Source organism: Rattus norvegicus, chromosome 5 (assembly GCF_021556685.1).
Source record: "Rattus norvegicus strain SHRSP/BbbUtx chromosome 5, alternate assembly SHRSP_T2T, whole genome shotgun sequence".
NCBI lineage: Eukaryota > Metazoa > Chordata > Mammalia > Rodentia > Muridae > Rattus > Rattus norvegicus.
The window spans coordinates 107,529,343-107,551,539 of record NC_141538.1 but is presented as its reverse complement, the minus strand read 5'-3'; the positions used below and the strand labels follow the sequence as shown (position 1 = coordinate 107,551,539).

The window sequence follows — 22,197 nt, the reverse complement described above, 5'->3', positions numbered from 1 at the left end:
TGCAAAAGCAGGCTTCTTGGTACCTTTCCCACTATTGATGTGGGCATAACAAGTCATAGGGAGATGTTTCCTGTAACAGAGAGATATTCTTCTTCTGCTCTCTAGCACCTTGCTTGCACTGTCCTCTGGCCTTGTATATCAGGAGGCCGATGGTACATGAAAATCTGGGAATAATCGAAATCCAGCATGGCAGGCTTCCTCCTCTCTGCCGACTCTTTTCTTCCTGCCTTCTTGGGAGACTATGGATCACTTTGCCCTGCAGTCTGTTCTCAATGCAGTATGTCTCCGAACAGGGCCCCTTGAGGAATGCTTCATTTTATGTGCCATAAAGAGCAAACCTAACATATTTTTTTGCATTTTAATTAATTCCATTTTGGTGGAAAACTGCAGGGGAGAGAACTCAGTGTACCGGTTGGTACACTGATGAGTTTTCTTTCCTGACACAATGGCTAACATCTTAGAGATGAGTAAGTCTTGCCTACAAGAGCCAGAATTGGCTAACCACATTGTATCCACAATCAGGAAGCAGTGAGTAGACAGGAAGTGGGGCTATACTATAAAGCATCAAGGCCCACTCCCAATGACCCATTTTCCCCAAGTCTCTGTAGAATCTTAAAGGTTTCACAAGTTTGCAAAGCAGTGCCACCAGCCAGAAAACAACAATTCACATTCAAATCACAAAAGATGGTAAAAGATGAAAAGCTATGAATGATAATTACAGGCAGATTGTGGCTGCAGGTTTTATAGGAAACTAATGTCATCCTATTCTGATGTTTGTCTTCTTTCTAGGATTTGAAAGCTTTTCCCCTTCTGGGGAAACAGAAGAAATTAAAGTTTTTCTATACAAAGGTATATTCTGCCCCCAAAAGCCTTTGTACGCTTCTGTATCTTAACAAGGAAAGGAGATCAGAAAACTGCCTTTTCATTTCCTCACTGTGTTGGGTTCATTCGTGGCTTGAACCCTGTCTCGGATACTTTTTGTTTGGGTAAAGTGTATTAGCTATATAAATAAATGCTCTTCCCATAGAGAGACCCTGGAGTGTAAAATTATCAGAGTAGTTTACTTATTAGTGCCCTTTGTTATACTTGCACCGATTATTTTGACAACAAAAATCCATAATGCCTTTTAAATATTTGTTTTATTTTTATTTTATCTGTGTATGTGAATGAACCACATCCATATTTAGTGTTTATTGTGGTTTGAATGAAAATGGCCCCCATAAACTCATAGAGGAAGAATTATTGGAGGTGTGGCTCTGTTGGAGGAAGTGTATCTATCACTGGGGGAGAGTGGGCTTTGAGGTACCAGAAGCTCAAGCCAGGCCCAGTGTGTCATTCTATCTTCCTGCTATCTGCTGATCCAGATATAGGACTCTTGGCTCCTTCTCCAGCATCATGTCTGTCTACGTGTTGCTATGCTTCCTTCTACGATAACAAAGGACTAGACCTCTGAACTGTAAGCCAACTCTAATTAAATGCTTTCCTTTATAAGAGTTACATGGTGTTCCTTCACAGCAATGGAAACTCTGGCTAAGAAAAAAAATCCTCTGAAACCAGTGCTTTTAACCTCAGAATTATCTCTCTAGCCCCTTTTTGAGAAGGAAAAGAGAACCTCAGACTTCTGCTTTTATTCAAGGATTTCATTCGGTGTACAATATTCCTACTAGCAAACAACATTCATTGTTGAATCTCTGCACCCTCCAGATTGTAAAGTATTGTATTATAAATGAACAGTTAGCTCTTCAAATCTAAACAATAAACACACATCAGAGTGTTATGTGTCACTACATTCAGCCAATTCAGTCAATTCATTTTGATTACCCCACTGATTGTGAGACACAATGATTTCAAAAAGACTAAAGTGAAGGCACAAGCCTCTTAGAATTGATGAAAATCCTAACAGAAAGCATGATTAGAAAGATATGTGTTTAGAATTGTGTTAACCCAACTACAAAGAGCAACACCAACAGTTCCGTTGGTGACCCTGTAAGTCAATGACCACCACTTTGTAAATTAGCAAACTGCAGACCTAGGCAATTGTAACGACTTATTTCCTAATAGTTGAGCCCAATTGCTTAATAAATTTAACTTTCCAATATCTGTTTTGGTCTGATGTCTTGAAATAATTAATGAAAAATCTGTGAATGGAGACAGTTTCAGAATCTCTGTGTTGGGTTACAAAGCACATATTTATTTTCTGGTTGTTAGGCAGGATTTCATGGAGGAGCTAGTGGCAAAGCCATGAGATAAACTGAACAAAAAGTTTTAAAGTCATATTCACTAAAGACTCTATGTTGACAGAGAAATCAGTAACGGAAATGGAGACATAGCATGTTGGTGGATTGGAGATTCAGTATTGTTAAGATCTCAGTACTCCTCTCACACAGACATGGAGAGTCCACGTAACTCTGATCAAAATCTTTATGTGTTTTATAAAATGAAATTATGAAGGATTTTTTAAAAAATGGCTATGCGATATTAAAGAGCATCTATTAGCTAAAAGAGTTTCATAAAACAAGAGCAAGTGTAGAGACACCATGGTGATCACGATGCTGGGCTACAGCATGAATAAGCCTTTGGTGGTTTGGATGAGGATGTGTCCGTGTTTGGGAAGGATTGGGTTTGGCCTAGGTGAAATAGGTCTGTCATCCAAGATAGGCTTTGAAGTTTTAAAAGCCCATTACAGGTCCTCCCCTCCCCTCTTCTTCCTCCCTCCCCCACTTCTCTCCTCCTCCCCAAACACCCTTCTGCCTACTGCTTAGAGATTAATGGTGTAAAACTCCCAGCTCCCAATCCAAAGGCATGCCTCTCTGTTTCTCACTGTGATGACAATAGAATAACCCACAGAAAATGTAAGCAACTCACCAACTAAATGTTTTCTTTTAAAGAGTTGACTTGGTCTTGGTGTCTCTTCACTGCAATAAAACAGTGACTAAGACAAAGTCCTTCATTTACGACAAACTTATTCACAAAAGGATCTGGAAAACTTATCAGGAAAAAGACAGAATCTTTTGACAAACTGTTAGACACTGACTATCCTTGTGGGAAAAATAGTATACTTGACCTTTTATTCAAACATTGCATTAAAATTATCTCAAAATCATAGACTTTGAGTATAATAATATGGGAAGTCATTTATAACCTTGGAGTTGGCAATATTTCCTGACCATATGTACACGTGTTGTAAAAGAAAAAAGGTGGTAAGTTGGATTTCATAAAAACTACAAACTATTACTTTCAAAAGACATTGTTAAGAAAATAAAAAGCTAAGTCACAAATCTGAAAAAATTCAGAATATATCAAACACACTACAAAGAAACAAATAATATAATCAGGAAAATTATAAAAATGAGCCTCCAGTATAGTCAGACTCTTTAAAAGGAAATGACATTCCTTAATTAGAAGTTGTTTCAGCAATGGGAGACACCAGTCAGAGAATTTAATAAGAGACATCCTTACACCACTCTTAGCCCAAGCCTCTAGCTTCAAAACTGCTTCTGGTTTGCTTTAGAATAGATACCCTGAGGCTACAATGTACCTCCACTATTTAAACATTACCAGCATGGAAAGATTTTATAGTAATCCCAACCTCAGGAAACAACAAATTTCTGTGATCCACTTTTGCTTGTAATGACACTTAAAATTTCCAAACTAGTTGCTAGAAAACATAATTTGAACCGCAGTCCCACAATGGGACCAAACCTGGATAGGAAATTCCCACCTACAAATGATCCCTACTTCTACATGTTCCCCACCTGCACATGCTCCTCACCTGTACAGGTGCACATGATTCCCACCTGCACAAGATCACTACCTGCACATGTTCCCCACCTGCATACCATTCCCACCTGCACAGGATCCTCACCTGTACAGGATCTCCACCTGCACATGATTCCCACTTGCATAAGACCCCCACCTGCATAGGTTCCCCACGTGTACATGATTTCCACCTGCACAGGATCCCCACTTTATTCTTCCAATGGAATACCAGCCTTGTGGGAGCAGAGTAATTTGTTGTTTTTCTGTCATCTAGAAAAATGCAGAACATTTAAAACATACCTAATGAATATTTGTTGAACATAAATGGATTTCATCCTGAGAACATCCTAAAACAGACAAAAACCCGTGCTTTTCCTAAAGATGATGACATTTCTTCCTTTCTCCTAATCTTTTATTTTAACAGGGGTTTGACAGCTTCATCAGAGTTCAAATGGATTAAACAGATTAGAAGTTAATTCCCATAGTAACAGTGGCAAGGTGTATATCACTTTGTTTACAAATATTAATGGATATAGTCCTTACACAGCCCTATGAGGGAGCTATCATCTTCTTTCTGTTCTAAGGGCCAGAAAGTTGGCCAACAAAGAGATTTAATGTTTTTCCCCAAAGTAATATCATTAAGATATCAATTTAAATTTAAATTCAGAATCCACCTAGAATCTATGCTTGTAAAACCACAACTTTCAAAGTGTCTACACGTCTTTGGGAAAAAAAATTTAAAGCAAATTATAATTAAGCAGGCCTGTGATTCTGTGTTTCTACAAAGCTCTCTGATACTGCTGCTGGTATGGGGACTACACTGATTGGCCAGGCACTCCATTCCTCTCTTGAGGATCAAAATTGATAAGCAGTCCAGAGTGTAGGAAAGGTCCTACTGGGTTAGTATCCAAGTGCCTTCTTCCTTTTCCCAGTGTACTCAGGTAGCTCTAAGTTGGTGAGGCACCATCCATACTGCATCTCCATCCACAGGAAGGAAAGAGGAGAAGGTACAAAGTCACTGCTGTCCTGTTTAGGACATGAGTAAAGATTGTATTTCTATCTCCTCTGAGCTCTGCTCATGAGATTGCACCCGGCTGCAAAGGTTAGACATACAGGCTCTAATGGATGGCCTTTTGGTGCCAACCGGAAGAATCTTCTTGAAGGAGTAGCGGCAACTGGTGAGGCAGCTGGAAGTCTCCAGCACAGTAGCTATGAAAGCCTTTGACTGCCTCCTCAGACTTCTGTTATGCCTTTCCTCTCAGAGCAGATCACATGCTCACAGGCGCTCCCACTGGCCCTCTCCTTTCCCTTTCCTTGACTGGCACAGGAATTCCTTTGTCTTTAAGAAAACCTAGTTTACAACCGAGTCACCTCTTCATTCAATTCCTCCAAAATTCTAACCAAATAGAGAAGGGCAGTTAATTTTTGTATACCCCAAAAGCCAATCGTTTAGGATGACAGAAAATAAACATCCTAAATTTCTGAGAGCCCACTTTTGCCCCTTTTTCCTTAGCAACCCACCTGTTCTTTAATCACTGCCATCTTTAAGGCAGCTCAACGACATTGGAAACAGCATCCTCAAAGAGATTTATTTTGCTTAAATTCTCCTTTTTCTCTTCAACGCAAGTGCTGATAAGTAGCTTTTGTTTTCTTATCTCTATTACGACCAAGAGGCCCCCTGAGAAAAGATTGTGAAGGTAATTCATTCTACACAGATGTGATTTGGATCAAGTACGGGCAAAGGCAGGGAGGCTCTGCTCTTTTTTATTGGAACGTCTTGGTCTAAACCTAGCAACTCAGAGACATTTGGATTAGACAAGGCACACAAAGCACTTATCCTCCCAGCAGTCACGGACGAGCTGGCCAGAGGTAAAGAAAGCAGTGAGCAGTGGCGTGCACATGATGCATCCAGTTCCTCTGCAAGTTAAAAGAAAGGGCTTAGGAAGTCACCATCTTACTTTTCTAACTTGCTATTATTTTTTTTTAAGAAATTTACCTTCTCAATTAGGAACTACGTTTGATGAGATTGAGTGCATTCAAAGGAATATGGCCACAAACAGAAGAAATATTTGCCGTGGTAGCTGTTTGTGTACCCCTTTAGAATTAAGCACAAGCTTTAAAATAACTAAAGAAAGAGAACCACACAAAGAACAACAACAAAGAAACACAAGATGGGATGACACAGAAATGATCCTTGCTTATGTCCTGTCACCAAAGCCTATAAACTTTTGTTTCTGAAGTGGGTCAGTCTGCAAATGTACCCAACAAAGTTTATTGGAAGACATTGTACAAATCCTTCCTCTCCTTCCTTGTTTGTCTGTCTTTCTGTCTTCTTTCTTTCTGTCTTTCTTTCTTTTTTTGGGGAGGTTGTTTGGTTGTTTGGTTGTTTGGTTGTTTGGTTGGTTTGACTTTTGGTTTTATTTTGTTTTGTTTTCTCTTTGGCAGCCAGAGCACAGACTAGCTTTCCGATGGACCTGAGTTTTTTCTAATAACCTTGGTTTTCAAAAGGAGGCACCCATCTTTTGACAGAGGTTTAGCTATTGAATGAGCCTTGGCAGACAGCAAGGCGAATGCATTTGCTTTAAAGTGTGTGGCTTTCTCAATAATCAGTGAGTGTCTCTGCAGGCTCAGTTAGTCTGACTGATTGATTGTAAAGACAGCCAAAATGAACAACTAGACCATCTCACAGCCTGATTTCCCCACCATGTATTGACCCAGCCCAAGTTACATATGTTACAGTATTTGCAAAGCTGTCAGTGTTGTAAAACACTGACTGGGAACTCACTATTGACAGAGGTTTTATGAGAACCCATTAAAATTCGAAACCAGATAGCCCTGGCCGGTTTTACATTTGGAAAATTCTTTTATATAGGGAGAGGGAAACCATTTATTAGATATCTACACATTCACACGAACAAAATAGCAGTAAGAACACTGAAAAGACAGTTCTTCGAGAAGTCCCTTTGATGTGATTAACTGGGCAGAAACTTGGAATGAAAGCAGAGGGGGGGGTGGAGAGAGAGAGAGAGAGAGAGAGAGAGAGAGAGAAGAGTTGTGTGTGTGTGTGTGTGTATGTGTGGTGTTGTTTTTCTTGCTTTTAATTAGTTAATTAATTTTTTAAATTTCAGAATGTAAGGGGCCCTAACCCCAGACCCTTTCTCGCCCTAAGAAGAAGGCGCTGGCATCTGCTGGTAAAGGTAAGCACTGTTTTTAAACCATGTGTCATCTCATTAACTCTGGAGATGACCTGGCTTGTCTGGAAACTGTCTGGATTTGAGACTTCTTGGCTGATTTATGGTTACAGCAAAACGGGTCATTTGAGATTGTGGGGCCAGCGGTTTCTTTCATTCATCTTTAAAGCCTTTATTTGAATTCAGGCCAGATCAGAGAGCTCTCTCCTCGAGCTGAATAAACTTCTGACTTTAGTAATTGAACTCTTCAGATGGGCCACTATAGGAATGTGGGAAACTCAAGGCCCATTCAATCACTGAGCACTCGTGGTTGAAATTATGATACTTTGGTCACCCCGTGGCTAAATAAAGAGCCAAGGTTTAATGAGTTTACCAGGTTAAAATGAGCTAGTGTAAGGCAGGAATTGGACTTAATAATTAGGGCGCGGCTTAAACCATTGAGCATTTTTCCTAACAACAGAACACGGAGGTGGGGTTAGAAATGGGGATAAATGCCCTTGCTCTCAGCCAATCATGAACCACTAGGTGGAGGCTGGCAGTGGGAAACAGGCAGGGAACAAGTTTACCTTTTACTATTGACCACGAAACGTATGGATGCCCCAAATTCTAGCTGCTGTACTTTGAATCTGGTCAATACTCAAGGGTGACAGTCTTCTCCACCTGGGGAAATTTCTAGAACATAGATGGCTCCTATAATCCAAAACCAAAGGTGATACAGAATAGGAACTTGGCAGTCTCTTTCAAGAAAGATGGATTTGTCTTAGGGCCCAAGCTCCTGGTGGGGGAATAGATCAACACCAGTCTATTCCTACAACAAGGGCAGAGGATGGGGGAGCCCCATTGCCACCACTAGCAAATGAAGACTGGAGTTACCGGCTTTAGAGAAATCTTGTCCCTGTGTCTTGCTGTGAAAGTCTTGATTGCCCATTTCTTTTTCTTCTAAAATAAAGATAGTAATTTCTAACTGAAATGAGTGCATTAGGGATTCCATGTGATAATGTATGCAAAATATTTGGTGCCTGTTATTTACTTCTGCAGAGTAAGTGACCACTGAGTTCTGCTCTCAACCTCAAAGGGGACACTAAATAAGGGGGACATTATCCCTTCCAATTCTAATTATAGTTGTGTGTGTCGATGAATATAGAAATGAGAAGAAAAGTAGCGTAGCTGCAAAATATTTTGTGGAGTTTAGTCTGGTGGATAGATGCAGGCACTCCTTTCCTGAGGTTCGAACTGCTGTTCTTGTGTCCATCTCTGTCTTTTCTTTCCCTCTACTTGCTTTGGTAATAGAAGCCCTCAGACCTGATGACATCTTCCTGATAAGACAAAGCCATCCTACCTCTGATGGGTAGAAATTGCTAATGACATTGTACCAGCCAAGTCAGCAACCTGATATCTTTTATGGCTGTTTGCGACAACTTAGTGCTGTGTTCAACATGTTAATGTTCTGATTTAGGCATCTTGATTCTTTATTCAGAGAAGAGCAGCTGATCCAGACATAGATGTGCACAATCTGGTTGATCAAGAACATTCTGTATGTACAAAAGGAATGTAAGTGAAGAAAGGCCAGTTCATCCCATTAAGTATAGATGACTGACAGGATATGGAAGGGTGGGGGAATGAGGTAACCCTTCCCTTCAAGTTAAAACCTGCATCTTTAAGCCCCCAAATCCAGAATACACTTTCCCCTGAAACTACGGTACATAGAGCATCACTACTGTGCATGCTTCCAGTACAAGGACAGGATAAGGGAAGTGAAACAACTAGCTTTAAATCCACACATGGCTTCTTGGTGCTTGCACATGTATGATGCTGGAGTGGACATGCCTCCTGGTCTACTAGGGGTTCTGAAGCTTCAGAAAGACTCTGTCCCATAGAGGATGCTGCCAACGGTTAAGGAAAAATGGTGCCCATATCTTGAAATGTATACCTACAATGAAAGGGGGAGCTGGATGTGAGTAAACAGTGCTTTCAAACATAGATTAGACTCTGGTTTCCAAGTTCTTCTTGTTTCACTAAGTCAAGACTCATTCCTTCTCACTTCTTCTTCCATTAAACCTCTTTCAATGCTTAGGAAAAATGATGTCGGGATTAAGCCCCCTAAGAGTAGACGTTTTAAGAAAAATCACCATTATATCCTTAATTCACTGCTTCATACCATTCACCAACTAGGACTTTAACTCCATTTTGATGAAGGAACAAAGAGAGGAGCCTTTACACATCGTTGATTAGAATAGGGTAAAGTTTGTAAGAAGAGAAGATAGCATCTTCCTTACCTGAAAAAAAAAATAGAATCTTGGAAATAATACTGTTCCGTGGCTTGGTCAGCCACTACATATATCATGTGCATGCCATTGAGGAGCTATCTGTAAAGTTGCCTTCTATTTAATTTCAGACATGAGTCAAAAACGCCCTCACAACTTTTTGGTCTGATTTTCTCTAGCAACTGTGTTATGGACGGATGTGGGCTCAAAAGTGCTGTATGTGTTGTGAAACAATAAAGAGATGACTAGAACCACAGTAAAGAAAGAACTAATGAGAAGGGACCTGAGCAACATAATGAAAATAAATAGTTCTCCCTACAATGCCCCTTCTGGGAGCAGGTTATGAAAGAGAGCTAGAATCGCAGACTCTGGAATAAAATTATCCAGGGTAGAAAGTAATTAGGGGTGAGTACATGAAAGCCAGGGCTTAATTGTTCTTTTTAATGTAGTGAAAAAAGGCATTTGTCATACAACTCTAAGTGAGTGTCCCATTAATGGAGTGTTCACCCAATGGAATACTATAAATTAATATTTTTATATATCCTGTAATTATTTGGTGAGTAGCACATTTGTGGTGCACGGCACTTGGGGTCTGTGTTAAAAGCATCAATCAGGTAGATTCCATCATTTAAGATGCCCCATAACAGTTAACTCTTGTGTTTGTGCACCTCTCTGTTTCTGTATTTTTCTTTGTCCCAAGATCCTCTTGAAGATGGTTTGTGGCTGCTTCAGTTTCTAAGCTATTTCTCACTCTGATTCTAATTTACTTCCTGATATTGATTTTATTTTAGATTTTAGATTTCTCTAGGAAGCACACTTGGGGTCATTCTTTGGTTCTGACCAGGGACAGAGACAATTAATTTTATTTGCCACCTCTAGTTTCTCTACCCAGTGGTCCTCAACCTTCTTAATGCTCCAACCAACCCTTTAATACAGGTACTCAGGTCTTAGTAACTCCCAAACAAAAAATTACCTTTGTTATCATTTCATAACTATAGTTTTGCTGCTGTTCTGAAATATAGTTTTGCTGTATCCGTGTTTTAAGATGGTCTTAGAGACAAAATCAGCTTCACTTTCTCTTACATATGATTCCTCTTGGGACTCTGAAGAAACCTTTTGAGACAGATGAACTGGGGATACAGTTCTATGTGGACATACGGTTGGCCCTAGGAGGCTTTTGAAAAGCTGGTCGTAAATACCTTACTTCTAAATACTCAGATGACAATGTAATTGTGCTAGCTAGGTTAAATTAAAGACACAGCATACGAGTTAACCATGTTAATCTGACGACACCACCACCACCACCACCACCACCACTACCACTCCACCAGAAATTCCCATTTCCTTTTGAAGCTGATGCCAATGGCCTGTATTGTGACTCAAAACGCAGGGTGTTTTGTTTTGTTTTTTGTCCATGCAAAGAAATTATGGGCTCCAGAATCAAATCAGCCACCAACTACCCAGGAGTGTTGGGCTGGTCACTCAGTCTGCTTGCAGGTCCATTTCCCATCTCTAAAATGACAATGGCCGTAGACTGCACCTCTGAGATTTGCTGAGAGACTCATCCAGGGATAGGTGGACTGTGCTTAGCAGGACTCAGCCACTAACAAAGGCTCAGTCAAATCTTCCTGTTCTTCCCCTGGCTCGGCTGCCTCGGACTAGACAATAAGATGTTTGGTCCAACAGTTTCAATTCTCTGAGGATTGGGAAATGTGATAAGATGTACACATGCCTTGGAAAACTACTCAAGGCTATGTAAAGGCTTTCAACACCTCATCCAAGGTGAGGAGTCAAACAGTAAATAAAACACTGGGCGAAAATATTTAAGCCTCTGAAGTAATTATTCTTTGTTTCAAATCCCACTATTTTCATATTTCATCTTCTATATTGTTTGCATAAATGCACACATGCATAGACAGCCACAAACAAACCACTGCTTGTGGGATTAAACGTCCTACCATTGATGCCTTGTTAGTGGTTTCTTGTGTTTATCATCCGTGTTGTGGAGATGGAAATAGGCCTTGACATCAGCTATGTTTGCTGAGTATCTCCTTACATACAATGTCCTTACTAATTTTTGTTTTTATAAACATTAATCATGTACTTCCAGTGAATACAAAGTTATATGTGCCAGATGATAGGAATTGCAGTCAAATGTGTTTCTAAGGGATGACAGCATCTCACCCTCCCATAGGACACTCCCATTCTTCCTCATACACACATATATGAGTGTGCAAATGTAAACACTCACTTTACCTTCTCTGTGAAAACTGATTGCTCCAGAGGCTTCCAAAAGCAGGTGTTTAGGGGCCATGGGAAGAGTGAGAATAAATGATGCCTTTCTACCAACATGAAGCCTAGAGTAGACAATGAGAAACTGGTTAAACTCTCAGATAAGACAGAAGTGCTCTGGAGCTGTGCCAGCAAACTGGCTCATTAACACTGAAGACCCCGGTGGACTGGACAACCGAAGAAAGAGGTTTCAAGTTTCAGTCTCAAGGGATGAGCCGACCTCCAAGATTTATTTTCAGAACTTTTTTTTATTAGTCACTGTTGGAAAGTAGAACTTAGGTGGGCAGAATTCCCCCCATTCCGGGGATCCTGTATAGAATGAGGTAAGATTTTATGGGGCTGATACAGTTCATTTTAGGGGCCACTTCTACCAGTGTCTTTGCTCCCCTCAGCCCATGTACACCAGTCTCGCCCCCACCCTTTGAAAATTTACTGCATTTTTCAACCAGGCTTGGCTTAAAGCCATTGACCTCTGTGGCCTGCGTTATTGACCAGAACACAGCATCTTCTGCCCACATAATATATGTCTCTTTATCTCCCTGAAAGGAAAGGAAATGACTCTTGAAATGACCAGGAACACAATAAAAATGAGAGGCTTTCCCAGTCTTTCTCCCTGACACTAGCTTTAGAAACAGCCACAGTGAGATAGACACTGGGTTGTGTTTTGAGTGGACCACTGTGGCACCCTTGCAAGCAGTCTCCGAAAGCCAGAAGATCCAGCCCAGATAAATTCACATTTTTTCAGCTTTTCGTGTGAGTGAATTCAGTGGCTTTTCACAAGTATTTCCTTGGAATTAAATCTAAAGATGCCTGACTTGGTAAGCCCACAGAGACAGTCATAAAAACACAGTAGGATTACCACCCCTAAGGCCTTGGGCTGTGTACTGAGATGAATATGAGAATTGTTGAAGCTGAGAGAGAAGGAGCAGTCATCTGACACCCAATATGAATGCCTGCTTTACCCAAGGTCTCATGGCGAGTTCAGGCTAAAGATGGAGCCAACCACTAGGCTAAAGCACATGTGTGAAACACGGTCAGGCCTCAAGACCTTGTCCTGAGGAGGACTCCTCAACAATTAATCCTAAGGAAAACTCCATCTAGCCAGGTTTGTCTGTAACAATGGGTAACATCCCTCTATATTCCCTATCAGGTATTTGTCTTAAAAGTCCATGCTGTAGAGTTCTCAGAGGCCCCTTGGTACCACTTTCAGTCAGGAACTGGGAGTAGTCCAGAGAAAAATCCTCAAGAGCAGTAATATGGAGACCAGCAGTTAGAGCTTTACAGCCATGAATGAAACGCTCATCCTCTCTGCCTTCACTTCCCCATGGGCACAGTAGGAATGGCAGCCTCTGTCAACCGGGATCTTGAGACATGAAATAGCTGGTATAGGGAAATGCTCTGTGACAAGCTATTGCTATAGCCTAGGGTTTAGAAAAGATGTGTGCCACTGTAAAATATTCTACAGGACCTGGAGTATTTGATCTGAACATGCCAAGACTTAGTGAAGAAGTGCTTTGTCAGAAGTCCTGTATTAGCAGAGCATTAACTCACTAAAAGCCGGCCATCCTTGGTCTCCCTAGACTTTGGTTATCAACAGAGGGGGCCCTGCACCTAGGTAGTGCATTACTCCTCACAGGATACCAGGATAGACACTGTTTATATACTAAGACTTATGAACTGGAACCTAGACAGTTTCTACAAGGCATATTGCCACCTTGTTTCCCCAGAGCCTGCCATAGAGAGTCATGGCCAGTTAGCATGTCCCGCATCAAGGGAACATTTGCAACAAATGCAGACCATTACAAGAGACCACAACTGATCGACATCAGTGCCAACCAGCACATTTACAACACAACTTCTGCACGGAAGGCTCAGGCATCCTTGTGGAAGAGTGGACAGAAAGATTATAAGTACTAGAAGTTCAGGGAGTTTGCTGTGAGACTATCGCCTAGAAATGTCAGAGAAGCCACACCATGGAGTCTGTCTAAATATGGCCATCTAAACATAACCTGAACAAGGACGACACCATGACACCAACACATGTGCTAATGTGGAAAGGGGAAAGCTCTTGGGGCCTCAACTCTTTGACAAAGAGCTGCAGGCAACTAATGAATGCTAAGAATGGGAAAAACAGTCTTTTCCAGGGAAGAGCAAACTAGTTGGTATCCAATACCAAATGTTGTATTTAGGACTCTGTGTGTGTGTGTGTGTGTGTGTGTGTGTGTGTGTGTGTGTGTGTGTGTTAAAGAAAAAGAAGCCATGAATTTGAAAGCGAACAAGATACATGGGAGTGGCTGGAGGGAAGAAATGGAAGGAAGAAAATGATCTCATTATGTTATAATCTCAAAAATAATTATAATAAAAATAGTAAGAGATCAGAACAGCAGATTCCCATGAAGTTTCCTATTTCTACCACCAGTTATTCATTGCTTATCTTTAAGATGGATGGGTGGATGGATGGATGAATGGATGGATGGGACAAGCTTTAGCAAATGCCAAGGGTTCAAGTAATAAAGAGCAAAATTTTAATGAAAAAATTATATTTCCCCATAAACTTGGAAAGCACGCACATTATAGAACTGTATAAATGGAGCATCTCAGTCCAGCTTGTAGCATATCAAGGATGCAGGGACAGTTTAAAAGCCACTGTCCCAAAAGCTAACAACCAGGAAAGACGCCATTCCTGGTTGTCTCAGTGTTAAAACAAGGGAGAGAAACAGACAATCGCAGATCAGCTGACAGTGTCTTTTAAGAAACCATCTCAGGGTGTGTAGCCAATTACTTAATTTACTTTAGTATGTCAGTCACCAAACTTGAAAGTCCATGTCTGAGTACCTACATGTAAACAGGAATCTTAAAACCTGCTCCGTCAATCAACCAGAACACAAAACATTTCTACCCCTCCTAAAATCTCTTGGTTTTCTCAGGTTTTTCTTATGGGACACAATATATTAGAGAGTACATCAATTTGCTTTTTAAAACTGGGTTTCTGTTATGTTTCAAAACTGAACACTTGGCAATGTTCACTGGGTACTGATGCAGACCTGGGGAGGCAGAGGCAAGAGGATCTCTCTGAGCTGGAGCCCAGCCTGGTCTACATAATGAGCTCCAACAAAGACAGCACTACCTAATAAGACACTGTTTCAAAAAGTAAACGAAACAAAACCGCAACACCACTGGACAGTCAGCAGTAGGCCATACATATGGAACTCAGATGTAAACTGAAATAATGGACTCGAGACTTTTAAAAGATTTTCAGCGAGAATACCTAATGGCATGGAATGGTGGACAGGCACTCTGTGTCATACACACAGAGAAAGGTTCCACTGACAATATTATTTCATTTTTAATCACAATTAATAGTAATGCTATTCACAGTTGCTCTGTTGCATATTTTCATAAATTTTCACTTTTAATAAGCCTACTGCTTTTGTATTAAACAAACCATCATTCTCGTGACAAAAATTAAACCTGAGTTTCTGAGCCCAGCTACTTAATGGCTGAATCACCAGAGGCAGTCCCTCTCACCCACCAGGATGTTTGTCCCACAGGGATCTGAAGGCAGTTTAAGCACAGCCCCCAGGGCTAGACGCTGCTATGGGAAACAAGGGGACCTGCATTCAGTTATGTTTATAACAGCCATTTAAAAACCAAAATGTCTTTGACAGTCCTGATTAGCTATAATATATGTGAATTAGACTTGTGGGCCCATTGTTAGCTAATCATTTTTGATAGCTTAGTTGAAATCCAATTTAAACGCAAACAATTCTATCATTGAAAAACAAGTTTTCTTTTCCAAGTATACTAATCTGAAATCTGTAGATCAAAGGGAGCCGAAGTCTTGTGGAATGATTTATCTAATTTGCACCTGACTGTGACAGTAGCAATCTGGGTTGACAATTTTTCTAGTGGGAATGAAAACTATTACCTCGCACATTTCAAAGGTATTACTGAGGTGGTTGTTACACTGTAGCATCTTTCAAACCTTCAGGAGAAGCTAAGCTCTGAATTCAATAGTTAAGAGCAGACAAAATTCTCCTGGGGAGTTGGTCTGTTTCTACCTTGAGAATCTGATGAATGGACTGACCAAACCCTATTTTAGTTGCCCTTGCATAGCTGAAACCCATCTGTGTGGCCCAAGTTCAACAGATGTGTGAGCCTATGTGACATGTGTGTGAGCCTATGTGACATGTGTGAGTTCATGTGAGATATGTGATCCTATGTGACACACGAAAGCTTATGTGATATGTGGGAGCCCATGTGAAATGTTTTACTAAACCTAACTCTTACTATTTTGCTTCCTGCTTGGAAAAAATCCACTAGAGCCATACATACGCATGGGGACAAATCAATAAGGACAGAGTTAAGGGTCTTGGAAGAGGAGGCTCTTATCCCTTGCTTTCTTCCTCTGCCCTCACAGAGACTCAGCCACTTCAACTGTTTGTTTTGGGTTCTTGTAGCAGTTCCCTCCATAAATCTAGATAAGAGCTTTAGCCTCCTCTCCCCCCATCTATCAATCTCAGATAACATGTCTAGACACCTTAATATAGGAAGGGAAAGATTGAGCATCCCAGCTTCTTTCTCCCCCAAGAATTTCATATTTATCATTTTTAGTTCTCCTATGATTCCTACCTTTGAAACTTTAACTAATATACAAGCCTTTTAGTTAGCGATCCTAACCACCTGACTTTAATTATTTCTATAATCACAAGCTGCCCTTTTTAAACAGGAAAAGAACTAATAGCACAAAATGGAGAGCAGTAAGGTCAGTTAGTGATGAGGGTGAACATAAAGCTAATGAGTGAAACCGTAAGGGCTGGCTGGGTGGACTTCAGACATTGTGGGGAAACGTTCAGGCTCGTTTAGTGCCAATCTCTCATTTACAGTTAACTCCACATGTGACCTCAGAAGGATGTATGTATCCAGCCACACCCAGGAGACTTCTCTGCAAAACATCTTAGGCTTACTTGATTTCGTTTGTCTTTCCTAACATTTGTAGTGCATTTGCTGAACATTTCTCTCCCACAGAAAAGCTTTCGGTCTCCACTTTCTTGTTGTTTCTACCTTTGGGTCACTTTGGCAATCAAAGCATTAAGTTGTCTTGACTTCTGTTTATGGTATTAGATATGTAGATCCACTTTATCGTGCTGTAAAGTGGCCCCTTCCAAAGGGCCTCTCACACCAGAACACATTAGACACAAGGGGAATTTCAAAGAGTGTGTATAAAAACCTATACCGACGAACGTCAGCAGTAGGGAACAGATACGCACCCTTCACCCTCCAGCAGCCTGCACCACAGTCAGCCACATGTACAGCTCAAGCCTAGACCTGCAAATTCTACAGATTTAGCCCTGAACCTGGAGGCGGATGACTAACCCGAGAGGTGACTGACTGGCCGGGTCAGGGTTTTTTTTATTTTCAAGTTTTCAAAAATGGTATGTATGGATCTGGGCAGGTGGCTTGGCTTGGTTGAATAAACACAAGGGTCAGACTTTGCATCCGAAGCAGCTACCTGAATGCTGTTATCACAGCATCGCTAATCCCTGGAGCGAGCTGGCTAGCTACACTGGCCCAGCTCACAAGCTTAGGTTCAAATGAGAGACCACCCTCAATATACAAGGTGGAAAGTAATCCAGGAAGATACCAGAAGTCTACTCTTGGCCCACACGCACACACGCACATGTATGAATTCACACCAAAGAAAAAGAAGAAAATAGAATGAACATATAGTTTGTATTTTTGAGCCAGTTTCTCTCAACCCTGTTGCTCCTCACAGCTAGGTTTGTAGTTGGTTTAGTTATTTATTCGTTTTCCGTCCTTTTTTTTTTAAATTTTATTTTAGCTCCCTTAGACCCTCTGAAGTATCCTATCCTGACCAGAACCGAATCTTTCTGCAGCCAGAACTTTATGCTTGGCAGCAGTTCTTTTTCTAGTCTTCATGATAATCTCATCTGCAGTGTCCTCAAAACACACACCACATGCACTGAGTCCCCACACCAGGGTTTCCAGTCACTGCACATCACGGAAGATGCTTGCACAAGCATGACGTAATCCACACGAGTGCCGAAAATTCGGGTAAGCTTTGGCCCCACATCGGAACTATTTCCACCTACCTTGGGCCAGATTCATCCCTGTTACTTAAGGGGGACCCAAAATAATTTGTTATTGTTACTACCATAACTACTATTATTTATTAATGACCCCACCAAAGAAACCAAAGCTTTTCTTTACTATCAAAGGTATTAGGAGCAACGAATCTCTTCTGTTTGACCCTGCCAGTTCTCCTTCCTTCACCCTAAACGTCCTTTAAGAATGTCCTTGCTCTTTCACTGTCAACCAAGCCCACAGGCAACCCAGGATAGCTATGAATGCCTGCGGCCCACCATGAAGTCATAAACTAGTTTAATGGACAACTTTTGTTTGCCCTAAATCCTTCCTGCGGTTCTGCGGTGTGAAGTCTGCTTTCTGCAGAGTCCCTATAGCGCACTCAAAAGATTAGGGGAGCCTGGGAGGCCTGCACTCCCGCCCCAGCCCCGGGTTAATCAACCATCCCTGGGGCCCTCTGGGAGCAAAAAGGAAAGTTCCGGGTCTTTAAAGCGCTCCTGGTAGTCCAGGGTAACTAACATTTCCTCTCCAAAGCTCTTTGCCACGGGTCCTCTCAGGGCTACACTTAAGTGAAACCCCCAAAGGAAATTACCACTTAAATTAGGCAGGGCCTGTAGGCTGCTGGCCTGGCCTGTGCCACCCGCACTGCAGCCCCCCCCCACCCCCCCCACCCCCGGGGCTGGCCCAGCAGAGAGCAGCCTGGCTGTGATAGATGCTGTGGTCTGCCAGAGCCCAGGCTTGGGGAAAGCCGACCTGGGCTGGGGAAACCCTGGGTGCAGCTCTCTGTTCCTTTCTAGCCATTTTGTGAAATATTGCGTTGTGTGGTCAAATACATTTTATCAGCTCACCAGTTGTTTAGCGTCGAAGTTGGTTCCACTTTTTAGCTGTGCTGAATAATGCTGCTGTAAATGAGTATTATACTTTTTTACGTCGCTATATATTCATTTGAGCATACAATCAGGAGTGCAGCTGCCTGGCCCTAGGACAACCTGCTGCAGATCAGAGCCGATCTGTGTTTGCCTGTCCCAGACACCAGTCCGACCCCTGGAACATCCAGCAACAGCCAGACGAATACGTCAGATGGATAGGAGGCTGGACGAGCGCGAGCAGCTGTCAAACGTGCTTAGAACCTTTCCCATGTGGAAGAACTGCATCGCCATTTATAAACGGGATATATTGTTATTCTTAAGAAATGCTTATTGTTGAGACTTTAATAAAAGCCTTATTTAAAAGTAGATATAAAGAAATATTATTTCTAATCTGAGGTCTACAGAAAGACTACTAGATGGCTGTAATCTCAGAAATTATAATTAGAGAGAGCAGTTTCAAATAGTCAAACAAATCTTCACCACAAAGAGTGAAACAGGAGACATTAAACTACCTGACCTCAGAAATAGAGTGCTGGGGTTGGGGATTTAGCTCAGTGGTAGAGCGCTTGCCTAGGAAGCGCAAGGCCCTGGGTTCGGTCCCCAGCTCCGGAAAAAAAAGAACCAAAAAAAAAAAAAAAATAGAGTGCTGAGTTGAATACGGTAAAGGCACGTGATGCCAAGTCCGACAGCCTGAGGTCCATCCCTGGAACTTGGTACAAGGATTGAACCAGTTCCTGCACATTGTCTTCTGACATCCACACATGCATCATGGCACCCATGTGCCGCTCCACAAAATAAATCGAAATGAAAGTTGTGTGTGTGTGTGTGTGAAGTTATACATGTGTAAACATATGTGTATGTAGTTATATATATGTGTGTATAGCTATGTATTTGTGTGCATATAGTTATATATATACATGTGTATATATATGCGTGTATATATATGTGTGTGTGTATAGTTACATATATGTATATATATGTATAGTTATGTATATATTAATACAAACATGTGGTGGATCTGACGGCATGACTGCTTAAACATAAGGACATGACTTCAGATCTCAGGGCTCAGGTTGGAAAACATGAAAACCAAAGCCGGACATGGTTATGAACGTCTATAAGCCTGGTGCAAAGGGGCAGAGATAAGCAGATCCCTAAAGCTCACTGGCCAGCCTGCCGAAAAAGGCAACCTCCAGGTTCACTGAGAGAGTCAGTTTCAAATAACAAGGTACAGAAAAACTGAGACGTCCCACTAACATGAACTGCAGGCCTCCACACATAGGTGTGCACACATGAATGTGTATGTATTCATACACTAGCCCACCTATATCCCAAAACAACAAGAGCTTGAAATAAAAGCATTCACACAGAACATGTGCACAGAGTCCAGGGACGGCACATAAACCCAGGCGACTGCGGCCAACTGATTTTTAACAAATATGTTAAGAATGTGAGTTAGCAAGAGGGCTGTCTTTTTATAAAAGAAAGCAGAGAAAATTAGATACCCGCATCCAAGAGAATGAAACTAGACCCCCTATCTCTCACAGAAAAATGTAGACATTACTAACAGTATTAAAACAGCACAGCTCTGATAAGACCCAGCATCCTCTCTCCTGAGTGTGTCCTGCCCCTGCTGTGCTGTGACTTCAGTAGGGAGAGGCAGTGTTTCTCGCCACTCTCCCGTGTTCTTCCTTCCCCCTCTTCATTCATACTCACGTCTACCTTATAGAAGCATTTCAAAGATTTAATGTAATTAATATGAAGTGCTCAACTAACTTTGATGGGCGTCACAATTGTAAAGCCCAGTGATCTTTTGGGAAGAGCATGGAACTCACTGAGGGAGACGGGTGAGAGGGAGAGGGAAGACAGCTTTAGTAGGAGCCTTGGGGGAATCCAATTACTTTGTCCAGCTATCTCAGCTCTGACTATGATGAACCAGGACATGAACCCAGTCTGTCTGGCTCCGAAGCCCATGCTTTTAGCCCTCCCTGTCCCCTAGTCAGAAACATTCCCCCTCTAGTTGTGTGTGCTGAGTGTGTCATTAGAGAAATTTCTAGAAATCCTGCCGGCTTCTCAAAGACGTTAACCATTTTAACAGCATCCACATGCCCTAGCTCAAACTTAGGTCGTGCTCAGCTTTTCAATTTAGAATGTTATCAGGGATCCGGGGTGGGGGTGGGCCGGGACGGGGGTTGGGGCTAGAACTTGCTTCCTGGTTGTGGAAAGAAAAGCTCACTGTCCTCCGGGAGACTTTCAACCAAGCTTCACTTTCTCTGTGTAACCAGCTCAGAGTCCCCAGGACAAAGCCTGCCTGGCTGCTGAGGGCTCTGGCACAAGGCCAGTTCCAGGGGTGAGCAGGGGGCCCACCTCTAGAAAACAATAGCCTACTGCCCCTGGCCAGGTGCAGCAGGCCCTTCTCTGCACAGTGTGGAGCTGGGAGAGGAGGGCTCTTTGTGAGCTCGGAGTAGCAGCAGAGGAAGGGGCTCTTTGATTTGACTCCTCAAGGAGCTCCTGACAGTCCACTTTCAGGAGACTTTCTTGGGATTCAAGTCACACCCCATTGGATTTTATTTCGACCCGAAAAACTCAAAGCGGTCAGCTGAAACAGCTGATTTTGGCTGGCTGTCCCTTCAGAGCCATAAATCACACCGGTGCCACCTTGGGAACACGAACCTGGACCCATACTGGTCTACTTTGCCCCAAGTATGGGAGGATTTAATGTGTGTCTTCTTGGGGTTTCACCATGGAATGTTTTTCTCACAGAATTGAAAAGTGCCGGCTTAGGCTTAAAAGGTGTTGGACACAAATGAGCAGCAATAAGCAGTTGTATAGACTGCGCAGGGGTCTTTCTAACTGAAAGAGATGCTCTCCTCTCTAGGTCTTGGCAGCAGAACCCGAAAGGTGCAGGAAACTGATTTAAGCCGCCAGCTGAGACCCCTTCTGACTTTCTGGCAGATCTAAAAACTTGGTTCCTCCAGGATGGAGGGATCCTCTCAGATCCCAGCCCTGGTGTCTACCCTTTCTTGATGAATATAAATCCCTTTAACTTTATTGGCGCCATCTGCCCAAGGGGATCGTAGATCTCTAATTGGTGTGAAAAGAGGATTGGGATACCCACTTTGCCTCTGCTACCCCTAAGTGAAGGATCCGTCCCCACTGCTCTCCACTGGGGGGCGGACAAGATCTGGTGCGTCTCTTTCCCCAGCTTCTGCCGGAGGGTTTGCGTGCAACTTAAGGATCGCTAATTGCAATATAAAACGGATGCAATCTCCAGGATGCCTTAGGAAGACTGGCTTTCTCCGGCGCCTTCTACATTGTTTGTTTGGGTTTTTTCCCCTTGTGTTCCGTTCAGCGAATTGCCTGTCCGATACAATACGAGGAGGGATGGCAGGTCTGAGCAATCAATCTGTTTGGCCTTCGTTTCCACAACGCAGTATTTCTCTTAAACCAGTCCCCCCAAATTATTCCGATTTACTCGTCTGAAGCTGTCTGCCCCGACCCCGATGATACCCGCACGCACAGCATCACCCCTAAGTTACTCATAGCTGAGCTGTAGTCTCAGGATGAAATGAACACTTGGCCGGTGACAGAATGACATTTTAAAATCGTGAGAAGGACCTGAAAGGGCATGCCTGAGCTGAGCAATAAAGGGTTGCTGCTGGCGCGGGACAGCCAGAATCCTTGCAAACAGAGCTGTGAGACCCCCAACCCCGGCTG

At 42.3% G+C, this 22,197-nt stretch overlaps 1 protein-coding gene across 1 annotated transcript in view; it reads left to right on the top strand.

Annotated features, from left to right (window-relative positions):
- Positions 1 to 5,805: 5,805 nt before the first annotated feature.
- LOC148005892 (uncharacterized) overlaps positions 5,806 to 22,197 on the top strand; it is a 37,760-nt gene continuing 21,368 nt past the window's right edge. Inside the window, exons 1-3 of the mRNA XM_087551829.1 lie at positions 5,806 to 5,836; positions 6,632 to 6,684; positions 6,888 to 6,956. Coding sequence (XP_087407955.1) covers positions 5,806 to 5,836; positions 6,632 to 6,684; positions 6,888 to 6,956 — 153 coding nt within the window. The remainder of the gene's footprint in view (positions 5,837 to 6,631; positions 6,685 to 6,887; positions 6,957 to 22,197) is intronic.